At 34.5% G+C, this 19783-nt stretch overlaps 1 protein-coding gene across 3 annotated transcripts; it reads right to left on the bottom strand.

Annotated features, from left to right (window-relative positions):
• On the bottom strand, positions 1914–15454 carry LOC109347877 (U-box domain-containing protein 35-like). Of its 3 annotated transcripts, none has more exons than XM_019587983.1 (8): positions 15123–15454; positions 14137–14234; positions 13891–14012; positions 12497–12733; positions 6366–6579; positions 4375–4476; positions 3862–4290; positions 1914–2894 (listed from the first exon to the last, which is right to left on the bottom strand). In XM_019587983.1, the coding sequence occupies exons 1-8, from the start codon at positions 15151–15153 to the stop codon at positions 2190–2192; spliced, it is 1938 nt and encodes a 645-aa protein (XP_019443528.1). In that variant the 5' UTR covers positions 15154–15454; the 3' UTR covers positions 1914–2189. The 3 variants fall into 3 exon arrangements, with proteins under 3 accessions (XP_019443528.1, XP_019443526.1, XP_019443527.1); XM_019587981.1 differs by having other exon boundaries at positions 15127–15454; XM_019587982.1 differs by having other exon boundaries at positions 6375–6579; positions 15127–15453.

Genomic DNA, 19783 nt, shown 5'->3' with positions numbered 1-19783 from the left:
GAGTATATTTTCTGAAGTTGATTTAAGTGTATTTTTTCAAAGATATTCAAAACCTTATAAGCATTATTATTAAGTGTGTATAAAAGGTTATTGGATTGCAAGAGTTCACAGTTTCAAATCTTATAAAGGCAATCCTTGCCATAGTTAAAGTTTTCTTCATTCAATTTGTTGAATTACTTTCTTTCAGAAAGCTGTGATAAGAAAGGGGGTAGAGTCACTTGGAAATGGTGTTTTACAAAGAGTGATATAGGTACTAGAGAGTGAGTAAGATACAAGGAAATCTCGGGGTGAGAAATTGTAATTGCTACTCTTAATATCTAGTGAAGAAATCTCTTGTGCTGTAAGAGTACTGGACGTAACCTTCGGTAGACAAGAAGGTGAATCAGTATAAAAATCTCTCTGAGTACTCTCTTCTCCCTTATCTCTTTAAATTTGTTTGATATTTGTCTGCATAACGTTTTCCGCTGCTACTAACTCTGATAATTGCAAAAAAAATTGTCAAAGATTTAAGTCAACTAATTCACCCCTCTTAGTTGTCATCTCAGTCTTACACATCTCATTGATATTTGTTCTTCTATGTTAAAGATGTGTTATCGGTATCTGAGCTGCCTAGTTGAATGTAGAAAGTTTTCGACCTTGAACGTTATTAGAACCTAGGTTGCTTGGCTGAATCAAGTAGTCACCAGCTTTGGACCACCTTGTGTGGTTACCTAAAAAGGAACTCTATCTCTCAAGTCAGTACTTCTAGGAGTATGCTTAGAGAGAAAAAGCAAACATAATACATTATTATTCCCTTATGGGTGATTTCACTTATTTATACTATGGTTTGAATGGGTTGAATGGGTTGAACTTCATCGGGATATTTCATCAATGTTGATGTTGTGGCCTTGTCGTTTCAACAACCTATTAGACTGATATTGTTTTGGCTTTGGACTACCTTTGTCGTATGGGCAACATGAACATGATCACTACTCATGTGCTATGTCCTTACCTTTAACGTGAAAGAAAGTTTTTAGGCATAGCAGGCATTGACCTCTCAGTGTATTGTTGTTGTCATCTTTTCTCTTGGTTAAGTTGACCTTATGGGAATGATTGACAACCATATAGATCAAATCTTGTATGCCCAAGCATGATCTTCAATCGTGTGGACTAAATTTTGTATGCTCGGTAATTGACCTCTGACCTGCTCAAACACTGAAATGAAACAATATTGTATATATTGGAATAAATCCATGTATGTTTATTTAAAAATGTATTTATTGAAAATTACAACCTACGTGTTCTCTAAGTTGGCATAGTACTTTGTTCTGTTTATTTTTACTAACATTTCAACTTTAAATTTTCATTTAATTTTTATTCCTTATTTCATATCCTAACCCCCGTTGATTGGAGAAAAAGTCACTAATTAGTATAGAGAAAAGAGAAAACGAACAAATTCCATTAATGAGTGGCAATAAGGAAACATTATATCTAACTATTGGAAAATTTAGTGATGTTAATAACATTAGTGTGTAGTATAGTTTATTCATTCACGCGATAATACACAAAGGATATGATGTACTTTAATTTAGAAAGGTTTTCGCAAACCATTACCCTTGGAACAATGTTTAAGCAATCCAAGAAAATAAGTCAATATTGAAAAGTGATTTGGTATTCATTAAAATAAGAGAATTGTTTTTTTTCATTTTCAATTTTCACTTTCTTTTTTCATAGACAATAGCAAAATCTTGGTTAAAAATAGGATAAAATATAAGATATAATTCATTATAAAAAGATGGAGTAATACTATATCTTTTTACTAAATTCTCATACCCACAAGATAGTCAAATATATTACTTGTAATCCAATTATTAATGAATAAAATATCATTTTATAATATATGTCATTTTCTTCATGTGTAGGAGGATGTATCATTTTTCCAAAAAATTGAATTAAAAAGAGTATGTTGCCTTGTGATGCTCAAACACCACAAGGAGATGTCATTAAATTCAGAAGTACAATGGGTGACTAACACATTTTTAAGGTAGACATAACAGTGTGGAATGCAGATCCTCTGCATTTTCAAAAGAACTTTCATAAAAGTTCAACCTTTTAAAGTATTTTAATTCATGATAAAGTAAACCTTAATTAAATGATTCATTAGATGAATAAGTAAAACCATGCAGTTGTTTCACAAAGGTAGAAAATCCTTATCCATCAGTATCAATGACTCCTCCAAGATCTCTGAGTCGATTCATTTCCGGTAAAATTACAGTACCAAGATCTGGTCTGTCCCTTTTTCTTAACTCGCAACACTTTAAGGCCAACTTAGCACATGCCAGAGCTTCCTCAACAGGCCAATCTGTCACACTTGGATCAAGCATTTCTGAGACTTCATTGTTCTTGATAGCATTTTCAACAAAATGGGATAAACCCATAGGAGGTTTTCCGGTAAGAATTTGTAGCAGCATAACACCAAGTGAGTATATGTCTGATTTTACACCCAACAACCCTGTCTGTTGATACTCTGGGTCAATGTAGCAAAATGTTCCGGCTGCAGTTGTCATGAGATACTCAGTGCTTTTGTTTGCTACAGAAGGGGGAACGAGACGAGCCAAGCCGACATCACTGATCTTGCTCTTATAGTTCCTGTCTAAGAGAATGTTTCCTGGTTTGAGGTCACGATGCACCAGTGGCTCAGGCTTTGTCTGGTGAAGGAAAAGAAGCCCAGTGGCGATTTCGGATGCAATTCTGAATCGAATTTTCCATGGAATTGGTGGGGTGTTGTCTTTCTGGAAAAGGCGATCATCTAAGCTTCCATTTTCCATGTACTCATACACAAGGCATCCAAACTCTGGGCATGCACCTAGAAGGAGAACCATGTTTGGATGTCGTATGCTGCTCAATACATCAACCTGCATTGGATTAAACAGAAGAAAGTTGAGACTCTGAATTTTCTATTATGATACTTTGGTTTCAGGTCCAATACACAAATAATCCATCCCTATTAAATATTCAGATATGCACATGTGATTTTCACTAGTCATTTGTGTGACTTCATATTTAATGATTCACTTATCAAAAGTTACTCTAGTTCTCTTAGACCAATTTTTTTATATAGGCAACAGATAAATCAATGACTAATGTACTTGGTTAAAAGAAGAGAGTTCTTAATGAATCAAAGTGAACTGAAGAATGTACAGACATTATATTGTTGAGCCCAACAGATAATAGACTGTAGATATGGAAAAGTTTTGGTGCCCCAGCATAATTTTTTAAATATTTATAAGAACTTTTGTGTCGACCCCACCTAGTGGGAAAAGGCTTGATCATTGTTTTCTTATACTATTACATGAAATCTTTTCCTTTATATTCCATGCATAAACTTCATGTCAATTACCTGTCATTCGACAGACCTCATATAGAAGGTTACTTGTAACGTAAACAAGTAGCATACTATTATTTATATGTGAATAAAGTATCTACTCATACCACAGAGATTAGTTATCTCCTTTAGCCACTAAAATCATAACATGTGTCCTATTTTTTTAGTTTTTAAAAATGTTATTGTAGAAAATGGTTAAATAGAACATATGTCATGATTTTAGTGGCTGAAAAAGATAACTTATCTCCTGATATGAGGGAATATTTTATTCTTTATTTATATATAGAAGAAACATAAATTGTCCCGACTAGTGAAGAAGTGATACTCCTAATATATTGAGATGTGCTTGATCATATCTCTATGAGGTCACTATCACAGATTAGCCACTATATTTTGTCAATAAATAATTGATCCAATGTCATTTATCATCATTCTCTAATTTGTGAGAACTTAATATTCATGCTCCTTGTTTCTACTGAAATAAAAAATTTATCTACCTCTTGTTGAAATTGCTTTTCCCCTTGGGATGTAATGTCTGGTCTCAGGGCCTTAATGGCAACAACAGTGTGATCAAGCACTCCTTTAAAAACTGGTCCATACCCACCTTCACCAATTTGTAGAGCACTGTCAAAGTAGTGAGTTGCAACTTCAATTTCTTTAATATCATATCTTCTATATGAAATTTTATTATATGTTATTGCATTTAATGCTTTTCGCTCTTCTTTCTCCTGCACTGCTCTTAATTCGGCTTGATTTCTCTTTTCGTTTTCCATTTCTGCCAGGCGTTTTGACATTTCTTCTGACTCATTAGCCGCCTTGGTTTTCTGCCTCTCTACCTCTGCCAAAGCCAATGCAGCCTCTTCAGCAAGCCTAGCTTTTTCTACATCGCGTTCTTTTTCTTGCATATACTTTTCAAGCTCCATTGCCTAAATGACAAAAGATGTTTTTAAGTCCTTTTTCAGATATTTTCTCTAAAAGCAAAAAGGCATTGGATCAAGAAAAAAATGTACCCTTTCTCTTGCTAAAACAGCTTCTCTGGAAACCAAGTTATACTGCTCCATTGTTTTCTTCAGTTCTAGTTTTAATTTCCTTATTGATTTCTCCAAGCTTATCTGTAAAATGTGCAAAAGGGGGGAATTAACTTTTCACACATGAGGAAAATGTATTTTGTATTCAATATGCTTGAAATGTTTTAACTCGTTATCAACAAATAAAGTGAAGAGTGAAGCATCAGTTATGACAATCTAAGTTCAGACCTTTTCTTTATCTGTTAAGGCTTCAATAATTTAGCATTGAAAGATAGCAAACCTTTCATTATCTGTTTTTATAATTTCACTGAAGAAAACAGGAAAAGGGAAGGGGGAATAGAAACTTGTTCATAAGAAGTGGATTTACTCACTCACAATCTATATCCAAAAGGGTTTTCCTTTGAATTCGTCTTTTTCTTATTTTCTAATTTTCTAATTTTCAATGATCTAGAGAATACATACATATCTACAGAGAGTTATAATAAATAAATGTCCAAACAAGAGCATCATCATTGCTGATTAACTACTGCCATGTCCTCACTGCTCAGAACTTTTAAATGGAAACTGAAGGTAAAATCCGGGTAGTCAATAGCACACTATTGCGCTGGGATGGCAATATCACATTGGTTTTCGGTCCTTCCATGTGGCGATAAGGTGGATCACGGCACGGATGGCCGTTGCGTGTCAAAAAGCGGCAACATTGCAACCCAAATCACAGGTCAGTACCATCTCCATCATTGCTGCAAGTGGAACCCTAATTTTGAAGGAAAAAGTCCCCTTCACAATTATTTTTTAATATGCAGCAAAGGTTTTTTTTGGTATATGGTAATTTAACCCCACACTCCCACACTTATATTCCTTATATGAAACAGGTGAATAACAGCAGCAAACACATTGAACAGCAGCAGCAGTGAAACGCAACAGAAAAACATGTTCAACACATTCCAGTGAAGCACTTTCCGACCAACCCCTTATTCCCACTTTCAAGCAAAGCCTCTTCCCCTCACTTTGTTCTCAACATCCCACATACCCACTTCTCTGGCGAAGCATATTTCTATCACTTTTCAGTTGCACAACCAAGGCTTCATCTATACCTCTCACTACCACACTCACTCCCACTAGTCAGCCTTAGAGACTTAATCTAATTTTTTGAAGCCTTAGAGCATGGTCTGCAATACACACTTATATTGAAGCCTTAGAGGCTTACACTTATTTTTTTATGCTTGGTTTTTTTACGTGACATTGAACTATTGAAGCCTTAGTAGTTTACACTTATTTTGGTTATATGTTATGAAAGCTTATCCTATATGGAAGAAGCCTTAGAGGCTTACACTTATTTTGATTATTAATTATGAATGTGTCTTTAATTTGGCATATTTCAGTATCTTTATGTGTATATATATATGGGTACAAATTACTTATATTTTTACCCTGGGTTGTAGCGGCCATCCTTCTACTCGCTATCCCACTATAGTGTTTTTGGAATTGGCCACTGCTACAATTGCTTATAAGGAAACATTGTGAGTTGGGGAAGGAGAGAAAGGCCAAGAGAGAGATAAAATACCATGAGAAATCAAACAGTTGACTTCTTAATATGAATGGTATGTACTTGTGAACATTTTTTTTTCTAGCGTTTGCTCAAAAGTTGGCTTACATAAGACATTGTTGGGTCAATTAGTGCAGCCTAGAGTGCTTCTTAATATAAAATTAAGATAAATGAATCTGCATATCAGGACCAAACACTTTGTGCTTATCTGTCTTTATTTTCCAAAATCCTAGAGATATAGGTTGTGTGACAAGAGACATATGTGTGACACTCAAGACCTATTATTTTTTGTTACATACAGGACAGCATTGATCAACATGATAAAGCACACTTCATATTTGTTATTTTTATGACTGAAATGCATATATTTTTTTCTAAGATCCTAAACTATGTGAAAAGACTACAGTGTATCCCTTTTGAATATTACAGTACTTACTGGGGGTTTTGAAGGAGACTGTGACTTATCAATCAACTGAGAACCAAGTTTCCCTGAACTATCACTGTTATTGGGAGTACTTTCATTTGATGAAGATTGTGACGTGGAGCTTTCAACTGATAATGTTGGTGAATAAAGATCTTCATTGGACTTACGCAGTATAGCACCTTTAGGTTCATGTAAAGATACCCAACCATTGTCTTTTCTGTACAAGTAAGACACCATTAAAATGCCAATCACATAATTAATCAAGGAAAGCAACATAACAATGCACCAACATTTGAGAAATTTATAGAAATCAATTAACTATAATCTCTATTAGAATAAGCTCATATTATTTCTTATTATTTCTCTTTGTATAAGGTGTATTTTCAGTCTACTTAACTGTACAGAATATTGTAATTAGTTGCTTATTAGTTGAAAACAGCTAATGGCAGTTACACTTTTGTACCTGCCAAAATAACTGTATCAGTAGAAGTTGCACTACTATAAATAGAAGTTGCACTACTATAAATAGAAGCCTAGCTTCTATTCTTCACTGTATCAAGAAAATACAAATCAATACAATATCAAAAATCAGATTCTCTCTTCTCTCTTCTCTGAGTTTCTTCTTTTTACATGGTATCAAGAGCTTTTCATGGCCGACGCTACCATTGATCCTCCTTCCGTGGATTCACCACTAAATCCTTCTTCTGCTGCACCGGTTCAAGCTCTCTCTCCTACGAGTCCTCTTCCTCTTCCAATCACAAAAACTAACCGAGAAAAAGTACTTAACCTGGAGCCAGTTCATGCTGGTTGTTCTCAAAGCAAATCGAGTCCTTAGATTCGTTCTAAATCCTGAATTTCCACCACAATTTCTTCATGAATCAGATCGTATTCAACATCAAATCAATCCTGCGTTCTTAAGTTGGAAAGAACAAGATCAGAATGTTTTTCATGGCTTCTGAATTCTATTTCAGATTTGATAAGACCTCATGTGGTAGGTTGCACTTCTTCCTTTCAACTCTGGCACGAATTGCATTCTCTTTGCAATGCTCACACTAAAGCACGAACTCGACAACTTAGGGCACAACTTCATAATGTTTCACAAGGATCTAATTGCATTTCTGATTATTTCTCATAAATTAAGATGTTGACTGATTCTCTTGCCTCAATTGGAGCTATGATTACCTTGGAAGAACATGTTGATTTTGTACTAGATGGACTCAATGAAGAGTTTCATCCTCTCATCACTACTATTGAAGGACAAACTCATCCTCCTTCTATTAACGAGTTAGAACAGTTTCTTTTAACTTTTGAGTCCAGGTTAGTGAAAAATAAGCATAAAACTGTATGTGATGCTTTTTCTGCTAATGTTGCTACTGTTGAACCTTCTCCTACTCAATCCCCTACTTCTGTGACCAACACTGCCTCTTTTCCACAATCTCATCCTCCTTATCGTGCAAGATTTCCCTCAGTGCCTTCATTCTAGGGTCCTTCAGGTCAGATACATAATGGATCTCGTGGAGGGGGATGTTTTGGCAGACGTGGTCGTGGTGGTAGGTCATCAGGAAGATCTTCAATATATTTTTGTGATTATTGCAACAAACATGGTCATGATGTGACCTGGTGTTACTATGCACCCTATGATACTTCCTATACAATGCCTTCTGCTTATGGTCATCACTACAATACTTCAAATCAGACCTCAGATCCATATGCTTCTTTTGTTCATCCTCCAGCACCACACATCACAGCTCATGCAATGCCTTCTCATTACTCAAGGCCAAGAAACTCTCTCTATTCCTACAATCAACTAAGAATTCCTTATCGTCTACACTCTTCAAGTCAATTTTTCTCACACTCTAAAGCTACTGCTAGACCAGAGTCCTCCTACACTCATCAATCTCCTTATGCAATGAATATTACTAATACTGTTTAAGATTTCAACAAGACATCCATGTGGTATCCAGATTCAGGTGTCACAAATCACCTAACAGTTGATCCTCCATTACTTGCTGGTCCTACAGAACAGTTTGCCGCAGATCACATTTACATGGGTAATGGCCATAAAGCCTTTATTACTTGCAGTGGCAATGCTTACTTTAAGTCACCTTTTGATCCTAATGTCTCTATGTCCTTACAAAATTTATTACTTGTTCCTACCATTACAAAAAATTTGCTTAGTGTATCTCAATTTGCTAAGGACAATCATTACTTTTTTGAGTTTCATCCTAATCATTGTCTTGCTAAATCTCAGGCTACCAAACAAGTTCTTCTCCAAGGTTCTCTCACTACAGAGGGACTCTATGCCTTTTCCACTCTTGTTACACCTTCTTCAGTTCATTGTAATTTCCGTTCAACATTACCTTTGTATGCCAATAGTTCCAACTTACCTAGTCTTAAGTCTTTGTCTTCTTACTTACTTTGGCACTATAGACTAGAACATGCCCATGAGGCTGCTGTAAAGAGTGTATTGCAACAATGTAACATTTCACACTCTATAAAACATCACTTGATTTTTGTACCGCCAGTTGTTGTGCCAAGACTCACAAATTACATTCTCCAAAGTCTACTATTGTGTATGATAAAGCCTTTGACTTGTTATATTTAGATTTATGGGGATCCTCTCCAATTTATTCAGAATCAGAGTTTAGGTATTACTTGTCTATAGTGGATGCTCACACCAAACATACTTGGATCTATCTACTTAAGAAAAAATCAGATACACTTCTTATCTTTAAACATTTTCACAAGTATGTCCATACACAATTTCAGTTAGAAATCAAAGCCATACAAAGTGATTGGGGGTGAATTTAGATCATTCAATGAATATCTAACCTCTCTAGGCATTGTTCATAGAGTTTCATGCCCTCATAGTCACCATCAACAAGGCATTGTTGAGAGAAAACGTAGGCATATAGTAGAGACTGGTTTAGCACTTCTTACTCATGCATCTCTGCCTATGTCATACTGGGAATATGCTTTTACCACACCTGTTTTTCTTATCAACAGATAACCCTCATTTTCACTAAACTAGTCCTCTCCTCACTCTATATTGTTTGGAGTACAACCTGACTATTCTTTTCTTAAGGTGTTTGGGTGTGCCTGTTTTCCCTTATTAAGACCTAATAACAATCACAAACTATAAGTCAGGTCTTCTGAATGTATTTTTCTAGGATATTCCACTCATCATAAAGGGTACAAATGTCTTTCACATGATGACAGGCTATATATTTCAAAAGATGTTGTGTTCAATGAGTATGTCTTCCCCTTTGCCTCAAAAGAGTCAGTTGTTTCACACTCAAAACCTGTGTCTTCTCCCATGTCTTATCCTCCTCAAATAACACACTTCTATCCTCACACTACTTCCAATTCTACAGATTTTGGTCCCACTGTTACTCCTTTTCCACCCTCATCTTCTCCTTTTTCAGTTTCAACAACTTTACCTAATCAGGTTCCCATGTGTCCTTCCTTATCACCAACACATCCTTCTTCACCTGACATTATGCCAGAAATATCAAACAGTGAGTCACCAATATCAAACTCTGAGTCTGTTTCCATTCCTTCTCTTTCTCTTGTTTCTCAGTCCACTCATCCCATGCAGACTCGATCCAAGTCTGGAATTGATAAGTCATTTTTTCCTAGAGTACCTAGAGTGCTGCTTGCTCAAAGTGAGCCAACCTCTGTCAAAAGTGCTCTCAGTGATCCTTTGGGTTCAGGCTATGCAAGAAGAATACACTACACTAATGAAGTTAGGCACTTGGTCCATAGTTGATTTGCCTAAAGGAAAACAAGCTATTGGTTGTAAATGGGTGTTTAGGATTAAGGAAAATCCTGATGGAACAGTGAACAAGTATAAAGTCAGGCTTGTGGCTAAGGGTTTTCATCAAAAATAGGGTATTGATTATACAGAGACCTTCTCCCTTGTTGTTAAGCCCATCACTATCAGAATTCTTCTCACCTTAGCAGTAACGTTCCACTGGCCTCTAGAACAACGAGACATTAACAATACTTTTCTAAATGACATTATACATGAAGAAGTTTATATGGTTCAACCTGTTGGATTTCATAATGGTGACAAGACTCAAATGTGCAGACTTTATAAGTCTCTTTATGACTTAAAATAGGCTCCAAGACAATGGTTTGAGAAGCTTAAGAGCACTATGGTTCAGTTTGGGTTCCTCAATAACAGGTGTGACAACGCATTGTTTATTCACACTTCATCTACATTTAGGCTTTATGTTCTTGTTTATGTGTCATAGGTTCCTCTACTTCCCAAGTTAATCAACTTATTGAAAGATTGAGTTATGCTTTTGCCTTAAAAGGCTAGGATCCCTAGAATACTTTCTTAGTATTGAAGTCAAACCTATGTCTAATGGTTCTCTATCCTTTCTCAAACAAAGTATGTCAAGGACCTTCTTAAAAAGGCTAATATGGACTCTGCTAAGCCATTGCCTACTCCTATGTCTTCTTCTTGTAAACTGACAAAAACTAGATCCTCACCCTTTGACAATCCCACACTCTACAGACCTATAGTGGGAGCACTTCAATATGCAACAATTACAAGACCAGATTTTGCATTCAGTGTAAATAAAGTGTGTCAATATATATTCAATCCCTTGGAACATCACTGGACTGCAGTAAAAAGGATTCTGAGGTGCTTACAAGGAACTATCACTCTAGGTATTCAACTTAGACCAGCTAATCCTCACTCTCCTTTATCCATCACAGCCTTTTGTGATGCTGATTGGGCATCAGATCCAGATGATAAAAATCCATCTCAGGTGCCTGCCTATTTGTAGGACCAAATATTGTTACTTGTTGGTCTAAAAAGCAACAAACTGTTTCCAGATCAAATACTGAGGCTGAATATAGAAGCCTAGCTCTAGCTTCTCAAGAACTCATTTGGATTGAGTCACTTCTCTCAGAACTCAAATTTGCTCCTCACTGTCCTCTAGTTCTCTGTGATAATCTAAGCATTGTGGCCATGGCACACAATCCTATTCTGCATCAGGACAAAACACATTGAATTGGACTTATTCTTTATAAGAGACAGAGTCCAATCCAAACTTTTGCAAGTCAAGCATGTACCATCTTGCAAGTCAAGCATGTACCATCTGAAGCTCAGACAACAGATGCCCTGACCCAGCCACTCTCTAACTCAAGGTTTCTGAACATAAGAAAGCTACTTCAAGTGGTTGATAGGTTTTCAACACACCCACAGCTTTAGGGGGGAATATTAGAATAAACTCGTATTATTTCTTATTATTTCTCTTTGTATAAGGTGTATTTTCAGTTTGCTTAGCTGTCCAAAATATTGTAATTAGTTGTTTATTAGTTGAAAACACTTAGTGGCAATTACACTTTTGTAACTGCCAAAATAACTGCATCAGTAGTAGTTGCACTACTATAAATAGAAGCATAGCTTCTATTCTTCATTGTATCAAGAAAATACAAATCAATACAATATCAAAAATCAGATTCTCTCTTTTGTGAGTTTCTTCTTCTTACATAAAGCAACATAACAATGCACCACCGTTTGAAAAATTTATAGAAATCAATTCACTATAATCCCTCTTTCATTCTTTATCTCTCTTACTTTTATTTGATTAATTTTTTATAGGTTTAAGTATGTAATTCCTTTAGATATAATAATTTATACCCCTGAAATTGGTGGGCAACTAATTATGAACAACTTTTAATTTCTCAGCTGTAGCTGTAGGAATGAATAAAAACCTGACTATGCATCTTTATGCTATACATAGTCGGTCTTAACCCAAATAAAAATTAAAGATTGTGATAGACACTCGATAACCAACATAAAACTTTGTTCAATCTCTATAATATATGAGTTGTATCAATGAATAAAACTTTATGAAAAGAAAACCAGCATAGTCAAGCTGCCACAGTTTTTCTTAAAATACGAAAACAGACTAATTAACTTTAGTTTGTCAATGTAATTATATGAATCATATGTCTAACTTCCATTGCTAAATCTGAAGTCTGAATACAATGCCAGTGGGACAGGGCATCACTGGGCTTAATGATTTTTTCTTCCAACAGATTTGGGAAGTTGCAAGTATAAAAACTAAAAGTAGTTAAGATAAATCTGTAGTGACTAATATAACTGGTGCACATACCTGTTTACATCTTCAGAATCAGGTGCATCAGGAGTACCATTATTTGTTTGAACCAACGGAGAATTTTGCAAGATAGTGACTAATTCTCTTATAGATTTAGTTGTTGTAACATCAATATTTTGAGGTTGACCTGTAGGACGAATATTTTGCATTTTTCCTTTTGATATAACATATAATATGCAAGACTTTGGCAAAGACTTTGCTAAGCTGGTTGGCACATCGGCATTTCTAAATCTCCTATAGACAAAATGTAGTGACACCATTAGTTAAACTAGCTATATTCAAAGGCTTCGCTCACATATTTTCATTCTCTAAAGTCAAATATTCAGCAGTTACAACATAACCAAACTTCTGAGAAGGTTAAATATGATTGTTTTTTATAGTTGCAAAATCGCAAGCACAATCCATTTCCAAATCAAAATCAAGGTGTTATATGAGCATCTATCTGTCAACTATTGCATTGGAACCCTTGTCAATATAAATTGCCAATTGGTGAATGTGACCAAAAGAAAAGTTTCTTATTTCCTACCATTATATATCTCTTTCTTTGCTTTATAGATTAATTCTGATGCACTATTAGTGTAAAAAGTTTTTTACACCATGAAACAATAATAGATTATCTTGTGTAACTTGAGTTAGATTTCCTGAGTAAATTTTGTTGGTGACATATATTAGATCAATTGTGTAAAAAAGCTTTTAGTGTATCAAAACTAAAACAGTTCTTTAACAATTCCTCAATGGTTTCTGGTGAAAATATTACATTGTTTTATGCATTTCTCAGAAAGAAACATTTGCATACAGGTGCATATGTTAGGAGTTCACATTAGGTAGCATATCAAACTCAATGTGATAACTAAACCATGAGATTCTCCTAGTCCTACCTAATACTGTAGTCTTTTGGGTTGAGCTGTCCTCATGTGCTTTAAGTCATAATACTTGCCTTCCTTTGGTTTGAGAGAGAAAGAGAGGAAAGAAGATAGAGGGAGAGAAGTAGGAGAGAAAGTGGGTTTTTTACCTATTTGGATGAGGAGAAAGAAAAGGCCGAGGAGATAAAAAAGATGTGGGACCCACAAAAAGTAACTCTCCCCAAAGATGCGAAGAAAGTGAATGAGAAGAGTAAAATTTATGGAAATGACAATTTTAACTCTTACTAATATAATAATATTTATTTTTTCTTTATTATTTAAGGGTAATTTTGTCTTTTAAAACATAATATCATTATTTATTCTCTTCTCTTTCTTCTTCATTTATCTTACCAAACAATATAAAAATCTACTTATTTTCTCAACTTCTTCTTTCTCTTTAAAGTCTCTCACATGTTTCCCTCTTCTCATTTTCTTTCCTCAACCAAACAAAGCCTAAAATGAGTGTATTCATATGAGGGAAAGAAGTACCTTATAAGAGCATTCCAATGGGAATCACCAACAACAATATTAGAAATAGAGTTTTTGATAACATAATCAGTAAGAGCACTTGGAACATCAATGTCATGCAGAACCAACTCCTTTGCTTCAATCTGAAATGATCAATGTCCATAGTGATAAACCAACATGATTCCTTTCTAATGCATGCTCCAAAGCCAATATAAAAAGAGGAGGATTACTTAAGAGTTGAAAAAACTGATGAAATTTATTACTAACCCCTTTTCTAGCACAAAATCCCCTAAAGGGAAGAAAAAATTGGTGCAATTCTTCTAGAGTTGGAGGTCGGCCATCTTTAGGGACATGATCGACATCATCTGCAAAACCAAATTAAAAGAGAAAAAAAGTGATTCACCTTAAAAAAATTAAATTAATTTTTCATAAAAAGCTCCTAAACATATGAACAAACAGAAGCAATAAAGTTTATTAGTTGGGTTTTTCTTTATATCAAGATTTTTTTACAAGGAGGGAGGAAAAATTGTCCTGCTGTCATGATTTGCCCTTCTTTGCGATTGTGGTTGCAGGTTTTTTATAAGCAAGGAAGTATTATCCATAAGAATACTAGTGATCGAAGTTTTAAATTGCGGCCACGATTGTAGTTGCAGTTATAACGACTACAGTCGTTGTGATACGAATTACGACCATTACGGTGTGAATTATTTTGTTAAAAAATATTTTTGAATTTGATATGGTATAATGCGATCCAATGTAGCTTAAATGCGGTCCAATACGGTTGTGCTGTGACCCGAACACATCATTGTGATTAAGTAGTGTTAGTAAAAAATATACAACAAGATCACAAAGAAAATAAATCAATGGATCAAAAGGCACCACCAACAAAGAATGTACAATCCAATATTCAAAGATTGCAGTAGCAGGTGTCCTCATTAAGGCCATAGCATAATCATAAGAATTACCAAAACCGATATATTGCAACAACAATTACAATCCATTAATTTTTGGTATAATCAATGGTATATTTCACCCTATAGCTAAGGAACTAATCATATTTTAGGATGGGTGGTCTTCTTTCGGTACGGGTGGTTATCCTCTTAACAAGTATTTAGGAATCGAACATTTGACATTTTGATCATTTTGTACCCCTAGTGGGAACTAACACATTGAGATAGCGAATCATAATTACGGTTGTGGAGGACAATTTAAAGAAAATGAAGAAGTTGATGGCAAGCACAGGAGAAGGGTACCTACGGGGATGCAAGGCCTTAGTGCGAACATGAATGAGGACGCAAGAGGTGTCTTTCATGAGAAGGTGATCGACGGCCCATTTGACAGCGTGTTGGCTATTCCGGCTTCCGTCGATGGCAATCACGGTGGGGCCTACTTCATCTTGGAATGACACCATTGAGGGCGGCAAAGCCACCGTGAACAGACACCGGGAAGATTAGGAGAAATGGTTTACAGAAAAAGGAGGTTACCCTCCCTCTTCCTCCTTCTCCTCCTATTCTTCAGATTATGAGCTGTTACTCTCTTTCTTTGCTATATTTGGCGGGACCGTACAATTTTTGTTTGGTATTAACCATTGTTTCATACAGTCCAATAATACAGTAATTGTGATGGTCATAATTCAGAATCCAAATCTTATGTATCTATATCAACATTAATATTTTATCAAATGCCTGAATATATTAGTATGACAACTAATGAAAAGTTAGATAAAATGTATTATTTATTACTAAGTAAAACCCTATTAAGTTAATATAGAGGCGTAGAAAATTTTTGGTATAAAAAATTTAGTCCTAATTAAAATATAGAAACATAAAAAAAAATTGGTATAACTCAACCCCATTACATTGGGATATGACATTATATTAAATTTAAAAATATATTCTTTATCACAAAATGAATTACATTACAGCAGGGGCAAATTAAAACACAGATATTCACTAATACTTTATAATATAAAAAAGTTTTGTGGCATTCATTCATGAACATTATTATTGCAATTACGAATGAAGAAGTGTATAAGCTCAACAAAAGAAAAAAAAACTAACACACGAGTGTGATTCATGTTGTGAATGTCCGAAACGTTCCTACTTGATGAAAAATGATGTTAAAAAAATTCTTTTTTGATGAACAAATATCTATTGTTTCAAATCATGTATCGGACTAATAAAAACATGTTATGTCATTTAAAAAATTAAATATTTTTTATTTATGCTTCAATATTATTGATCTATAATATGATCTAGAATATAGTTTGGAACACCATTTAATTCAACATATTGATTGACTATTTTAAATACTTCACTAGTAAATGCATATCATATTGGGTTTGTGGTCCATAAATATATAAGCAAATATCTAAATGTTTGTGACTTGGATAAAGTGTTTAATATTTATGTAGTTATTTATACATATTTAATATATTATTCACTATTGATTTGTATGATGAGTGAATACAAATGATGATGAATGATATAGTAACAAATATATAAAATGTATTACCTATATAACAAAAAAAACTCCCTCATGACATGTGTCAATCTCTCAAACCCTCATCACATGTGTCAATCTCTCAAACCTTTATCACATGTGTCAATCTCTCAATCAAAATTCATATAACAATATATAAAATTAATATATTATAACTCAATACATTTTTTATCACTTATTATTAGAGGAAGGCATATAACAACTCATATTTTCTAAGACATGATATCTAGAAGTGAGTCTAAGCAACGAAATACAAATTTGTTCCCCTTTAGTTAGTTGTTTACTTGATCACATAGGACATGCACACAAACGGTTTATGGAGGAGAAAAACCATTACATACCTTCTCTCTTAATGTCAAGAGAAAGGAGTTGTCTATGTTGCCAACAGGTTGCCTCAAGCCGAGCTCAACTAGATCTCACCACATGAGAAGTTATGGAGTATAAAGCCATCACTAAGTTATTTTCGAGTTTTTAAATGTGTTTGTATGTGTAAAGTCATTGGAAGACCATGTTCATTTTAAGTCTAAGAGGAAGAGTGACCAAGTAAGACAAAGTAATTAGAGTTGGTACGACCATGAAATCTGAAAGGATTTGGAAGCTGAAACCAAAATATATCAATGCAATGCTAATTGAAGGAAACAGTGCGAAAGAGCCAACACATATGAAGACGCGGCCCACTCCAAGGAATGGAGAGATGCAATGAAAGAAGAGATGTGAGCACTAAAAGAAAATGAAAAATGGGAGTTGGTGCCACAACCTGCACAAGTACAATCCATCTCATGTAAGTTGGTGTACAAAGTGAAGTTTTGTCCAGATGGATATGTAGAAAGGTACAACATTTGTGTGCTATTAGCTTTAATAGCTAGCAAGTCATGTAGGCTTTGGCATATGAATGCTAAGAATGCATTTTTTGCACGAGGATTTAGACCGATAAATTTATACGGAGCTACCAATTGGCTTTGAGAGAAAGGCTCACTCGAATTATGTGTGCAAGTTGAAGAAAACATTATATGGATTGAAGCAAGCACCATGATTTTGATATAGAAAATTCTTTCTACAAAGTGGATACTTGGTGGCACCATCATATTCAAACTTATTCATGATAGAGCAAGATGCAAAGCTAACTATAATGTTAGTGTATGTTGATAACCTTATTATCATCGGAGATGACAAAGAAGAAGTTCGTTGGATAATAGATAATATGATATGTTGGAATGCGATGAGAACCAAGGATGGGTTGTTTTTGTGTAAGCAAAATTTTGCCCAATATCTGCTAGAAAATATGGTATGCTAGATTGCAAACTGATCTCAACTCCATGGGAGATCAATGAAATATTATGTTCATTTGAAGGGAAAGACTTGGAGGATGAAACAAGTAGTGGGAAGTTTGATCTACCTCACTCTAACTCAACCTGGCATATCACCCATAGCGGACATGGTGAGTCGATTCATGTTGAATCAAAAGTAGTAACATGGAGCATCACGATATGTCAAAGATGAGTGTTGATTAGCATGACTCAGAAACTCATATTGGATTAATTAATGTGTCCAAGTATTGTGGCAAAATGGCCACATGGTCTAAAAATTTATCAGTGGGGCATACACTTTTATTCCATTTGCATGTTTTACTAGATTGTTTACCACCAACTTGCATGTATTCCTATTGGCAAATTTATGGAATAGGTGTACTATGACTTTTTAATGACCATTGTAGTGTAACTTTTTGTTTATTACCAAAGTAGTGTAAAAGTTTAGAAATCGTCAACTGCAAGGGAGTTTCTCCTTTTTTTTGTCCTACTTTCACCTAAATCGTCAACCTTATAGGAGGTTTATTTTTTTAATCAATTTCTACAAAAATCGTTTACCTGGAAGGCGTTTTCGGTTTTTTTTTAATTTCCAAAGAACAAAATTGTTGGTGATGTAGGAGTTTTATTTTTTTAATCAGAAACTACAACAATCGTTTACCAGACAGGCGTTTTTTGGTTTTTTTTTATTTCCAAGAGGAAAATCGTTGGTGCCATAGGAGTTTTGGGTTTAATATTTTGTAATGGCAAAATCGTTGGTGTTGTTGGAGTTTTTTGTATTTTTTTATTTATTTTTATTTTTATTGAGAATCGTTGTACTATAGGAAAGCCATTTTAATTTTTACTAGTTAACAGTGTATACCAAAGCAATTCTTGCCTGACAGCATTTTAAATTGCCCCTACAAGCAGCATAGTGCAAAGGAGTGCTCCCAGCCCTACAACACCAAACCATGTTACTATTTTGAAGGGAGAAAAGTGGAAAACAACCTTACAAATACTTAGTATATAAAACAAAAGAGGTACCTATTAAATCCATTGATGCTCCATAGTGAAATGTCACAGCAGACACATTTGCATTAAGATCAAGTGGCAGTTGTACACAATCAAAATGCCCATTCAATGCGGCCATATGAAGGGCGATAATACCACCATCAGCTGTCTTATTTACGAACTTGGACATGGAACTGCACTAGAATAAAGTAAATAAATTAACTGGTATACATTGTTAACTGGTAAAAATTAAAATGGCTTTCCTGTACAACCAATTCTCAATAAAAATAAAAATAAAATAAATAAATACAAAAAACTCCAACAACACCAACTATTTTGCAATTACAAAATATTAAACTCAAAACTCCTATGGTACCAACGATTTTCCTCTTGGAAATAAAAAAAAACAAAAATGCCTGTCTGGTAAACGATTGTTGTAGTTTTTGATTAAAAAAATAAAACTCCTACTTCACCAACGATTTTGTTCTTGAAAATTAAAATAAAAAACCGAAAACGCCTTCCAGGTAAATGATTTCCGTAGAAATTGATTAAAAAAATAAACCTCCTATGAGTTTGACGATTTAGGTGAAATTATGACCCAAAAAAGGAAAAAACTCCTCTGCAGTTGACGATTTCTAAACTTTTACACTACTTTGGTAATAAACAAAAAAGTTACACTACTATGGTAATTAAAAAGTCAAAGTACACCTATTCCATAAATTTGCTATTCCTATTAGGTAACTCAAGTAGAGTTAAGAATGGGTACCCAAACTCACGGGAACCTGTGGATAATACCCACAACATATCGATTTTGGTTCAGTGTTGTTGGATGAGTCTTAGTCCAGATAATGAGGTAACCAGACTGTGGGTACCTAGACCTATGGGTAGCCAGACTTGCTATTCCTTCCTAAGTCTATATATAGCAACATATTATATTGTTAATTCATAATTTAAATATTATATTAATTCATAAATGTGATTGTTATGTTGTTAGATAGTGATATTATGTTGTTAAGCAGTAATATTATGTTGTTGTTAATTCATATGTATGATGTAATGTTATGTTGATTGAAGAGTTCTTACTAATTAATTTTTTCATCCTAAAGTTGAAGTTGTTT

This window comes from Lupinus angustifolius, chromosome LG05, assembly GCF_001865875.1.
Source record: "Lupinus angustifolius cultivar Tanjil chromosome LG05, LupAngTanjil_v1.0, whole genome shotgun sequence".
Classification (NCBI taxonomy): Eukaryota; Viridiplantae; Streptophyta; class Magnoliopsida; order Fabales; family Fabaceae; genus Lupinus; species Lupinus angustifolius.
The sequence above is the reverse complement of the archived record's forward strand: the minus strand, read 5'-3'. Positions and strand labels throughout refer to the sequence as shown.

Coding starts and splice junctions, on each gene's coding strand:
- LOC109347877 (XM_019587981.1), bottom strand. CDS start 15,280: ATGGTGTCATTCCAAGATGAAGTAGGCCCCACCGTGATTGCCATCGAC. Junction 12,734..13,890: donor CATTGGAATGCTCTTATAAG/GTACTTCTTTCC, acceptor TTTTGTCTATAG/GAGATTTAGAAATGCCGATG. Junction 4,291..4,374: donor CTGTTTTAGCAAGAGAAAGG/GTACATTTTTTT, acceptor TTTGTCATTTAG/GCAATGGAGCTTGAAAAGTA.